We start from the raw sequence: 3,497 nt of genomic DNA on the forward strand, positions 1-3,497 counted from the left end.
ATTATTAGATCCATAAATGTATGAACTTAAATCTTTGAGAATTCTTTCCATTTTTGCTTGTAGCATCGCTTGATAATGCTATTCATCGAACATAAAGTATAATGTTGCCATCTAATACTTCTGTCAATGAAGTCGACAAATTTGAATAAGTAATAAAGTAATAGACATTATCTTAAACTATATACAACTCTAATACAAAATCCCAATTATAAACATAATACAAAAAATATATATATTGTTTTACAAACCCTTTAAGAGGATAGTTGCTGAATTAACCATGCCAATAACATAGTTGTGGCTAAGAACTTGAAATCCCCAAATGAAGCAACACAAAATACACAAACCTAGAACAAATTAGCTTATTTTCAACAACATAACAACCATGACTTCCATAGAGTAACCTTTATACTCATTTTTTTCACATTCCTACACACAAAACAAATATAAAACCCCAAGTCAAAAGCATCATAACACTCGTACAATCCATTTACATGTTTGTTTGGCCATTTGGAAATGAAATATATTACAAATAAAAAAAATAGCACCAATATGTTCAATTCAATGGATAGACATACCTTGCTCAAGCTCTATGAACATGTGGCCAAACCAGATGAAGCATTACCACTGATACAAAATTATGTCGATTAGTAAACATAAGTTATTTTTACCATAAAAATAGGATCGGCTAAAATTGACGACCTGCTGGCAGTCAGCAACACCGAAATCGGCAAGTGTGTTGCTTTTTTTCCCCATCAACACATGGCAATCAAGAAAGAATCCATGTGAGGTCAATTAATGCACATCAGATTCGATGATGACAGTGAATTAGTAAGAAACCAAAACAACGTTCATCTGTTTACCTACGCCGTCTATGGTTAAATCATGTAAGAAGTACCATTTTATTTGTAGAGACACAAATACTGAAAATTAGTACAATTTCAAGATACCCAAAGAGAAAATCGACAATAGGAATAAAAATATACCTTTAGATGTTGTTGAAGAAGATGCGATGGTGCTCGCGGTTGGATTTTGCTTCTCATATGCCAGAGTATGTGACAAACGATAAATCAAGGGTCATATAAGAAAAAAAATCGCCAAATTGACCTATCATTCTGAAAAATCGAAAACTTCAAAATCAGAATTGCATCTTCCATAATCGAACTATAAAGCGACATATAGGGCATGAAAAAAACCTGAAAACACAAAATCAAGGAGTCGCAAACAATAGAAGAGGAATTGCAGTGACGACGGCCGTTGCTCCTCCTGGTGGTCGGTCATGGTGATCAAAACCGATCCAAAATCAAGGTTGCACTCTCCGGTGGTTCTTGGATGTCGATGCATTTAGAGAGAGACAATAGGTTTTGGAAAGGCACTAACAGAAGATGATGGGTAACAAGATATGATCGGTATACAAAAGAAATAAGCGATAATGAAAAAAATCCGACGGTATATTATTGGATATCAGACACACAGAGAATTATAAATGGAATACACATGTGAGTTTTATGTCACATGTCCACAAAAGAATATATATAATGCTATAAAATGCCCTCTATAAAACTAAAAACAATTGTAAACACATTCATAGGCACAAGACCAAAACTGCCACAGGAATACATATAATAGCATAAGAAAAGTTTTATTAAACAATTTAAATGCCACTTATCCGTAGAGGCCTAGAAAGAGATAATCACATCTTGGGCCATATTACATAGGCCCTATCCGTATCCATAGCAAGTAAACCCCCGGCCCCTGTGTTGGTAACAAAAACACAAACCCTAGATTCTCCATTAGACCCTTAGCTGCTGTGGCCTCCGCAAACTCACTCTCAATCCTGCAGCAGTCGCACCGGCAAAACAAGCAGCAGCCATGGTCGGTATTCATCCACCGTTTACATCACATCTATCTTCTATGTTTAAGTGATTGCCCAATTGATTTGTTGTCTTGTTTTTGCTGTTAATGATGTCAGGTGAAGTATTCCAAGGAGCCAGATAACCCTACCAAATGTAAGTTCGGTTCTATTTCAGTATTTCTACCATTTTTTTTGTTGATTTTGGTGCTTTCGATGAATGTAAGCTGAGTTTTGTGTTATTTTGTTGATGAACATATGTCAGCTTGCAAAGCCAGAGGATCGGATCTCAGGTGTCATTTCAAGGTACGCTTATGTGCTAGCTCTTTCTTATTTACGGAATTTCGTTTCCAATGCTTCGTTGTCGTGGATTCTAATTGTTCCTAATATCAATCAGTTTCAACATATATATTAGTAGGTTCCTAGCTAATCTATTTATAGTGAATTACCTGCTCACGAATTGCACTTGTCTTATCTATCACCACCAAAAGCTTCCATTGTTTTCTAACACTTGCTATCGCATTCTTCCTTCGTAGAACACAAGAGAAACTGCACATGCCATTCGCAAGTTGCCTTTAATCAAGGCTAAAAGATACCTGGAGGATGTTTTGGTTCATAAACAAGCCATTCCATTCACACGTTTTTGTCGTGGAGTTGGAAGAACTGCACAGGCAAAGAATCGTCATTCCAATGGACAAGGGCGTTGGCCTGCTAAGTCTGCAAAGTTCATTCTGGATTTGCTAAAGAATGCTGAGAGTAATGCAGAAGTAAGCACTTAAACTTATTTTATACTTTCTTCAAATCCATTTTAGTTAAATTTATCGACTTTTTGGGTTTCAATATTGTTTTAGGTCAAAGGGTTGGATGTAGACGCCCTTCATATTTCCCACATTCAGGTGAATCAAGCTCAGAAACAGAGGCGTCGCACATATCGCGCTCATGGAAGAATCAATCGTGAGTTTTCTGTCTTTTTGTATTAAAAGTTATTATTATTAGTATGTTAATATATAAAATATAGTATCCACAATTAAAGTCTTATGCTTTTGCAGCTTACATGTCTTCCCCATGTCACATTGAGTTGACCTTATCAGAAAAGGAAGAACCTGTGAAGAAAGAGGTCAGTTATTGATGGCATTAAGTAGAAATTGTATTATTGTGTTTAATTATGTTTTTACCAATTTTGATGTATTTGTGGATATTGCAGCCTGAGACTCAGCTAGCTTCAAGAAAGACGAAGAATCAAGCCTAACTTATGGTTTTGTTTGATCGATTGCCATAATGAGTTTTTGAATTTTTGTTTTGTTAGTGCAATTTCAAATTTTAGATACATGTATTGAGTTTGGTTACAAGAACTTCATAGTTGAGTGAAGCTGAATTATATGTGATGTTTATTATTATGGCTGTGATCCATTTGCCATGAAATTTCTTACGTCTTAATTGTCTTCATTCTATTTGATGTGTTTGAAGCTCTTGTTTCATGATTTTGCTAAAGATATATAAGCCTTTTTCATGATAATTTAAGGAGTTTAACTATGTGCTTAGTGAGTGTTCGAAAACATTCTGTAATCCTATATATTAATCCTTTTAAAAAATAACTAAAGTGCCAAGATTTTGCAATTTGTAATTTGATGATCTAATATGAAATAGG

The 3,497-nt window shown here is 34.9% G+C and overlaps 1 protein-coding gene across 1 annotated transcript; it reads left to right on the forward strand.

Annotated features, from left to right (window-relative positions):
- The first annotated feature begins 1,748 nt into the window (after positions 1 to 1,748).
- LOC144998812 (large ribosomal subunit protein uL22y) lies at positions 1,749 to 3,278 on the forward strand. Its single transcript, XM_078958542.1, has 7 exons — positions 1,749 to 1,872; positions 1,970 to 2,006; positions 2,115 to 2,155; positions 2,386 to 2,616; positions 2,701 to 2,803; positions 2,899 to 2,966; positions 3,054 to 3,278. Exons 1-7 carry the CDS (start codon positions 1,870 to 1,872, stop codon positions 3,096 to 3,098), a joined length of 528 nt encoding a protein of 175 aa, XP_078814668.1. The 5' UTR covers positions 1,749 to 1,869; the 3' UTR covers positions 3,099 to 3,278.
- The last annotated feature ends 219 nt before the right edge of the window (positions 3,279 to 3,497 follow it).

This window comes from Lactuca saligna, chromosome 5 (genome assembly GCF_052625555.1).
Source record: "Lactuca saligna cultivar CGN05327 chromosome 5, ASM5262555v1, whole genome shotgun sequence".
Classification (NCBI taxonomy): domain Eukaryota; kingdom Viridiplantae; phylum Streptophyta; class Magnoliopsida; order Asterales; family Asteraceae; genus Lactuca; species Lactuca saligna.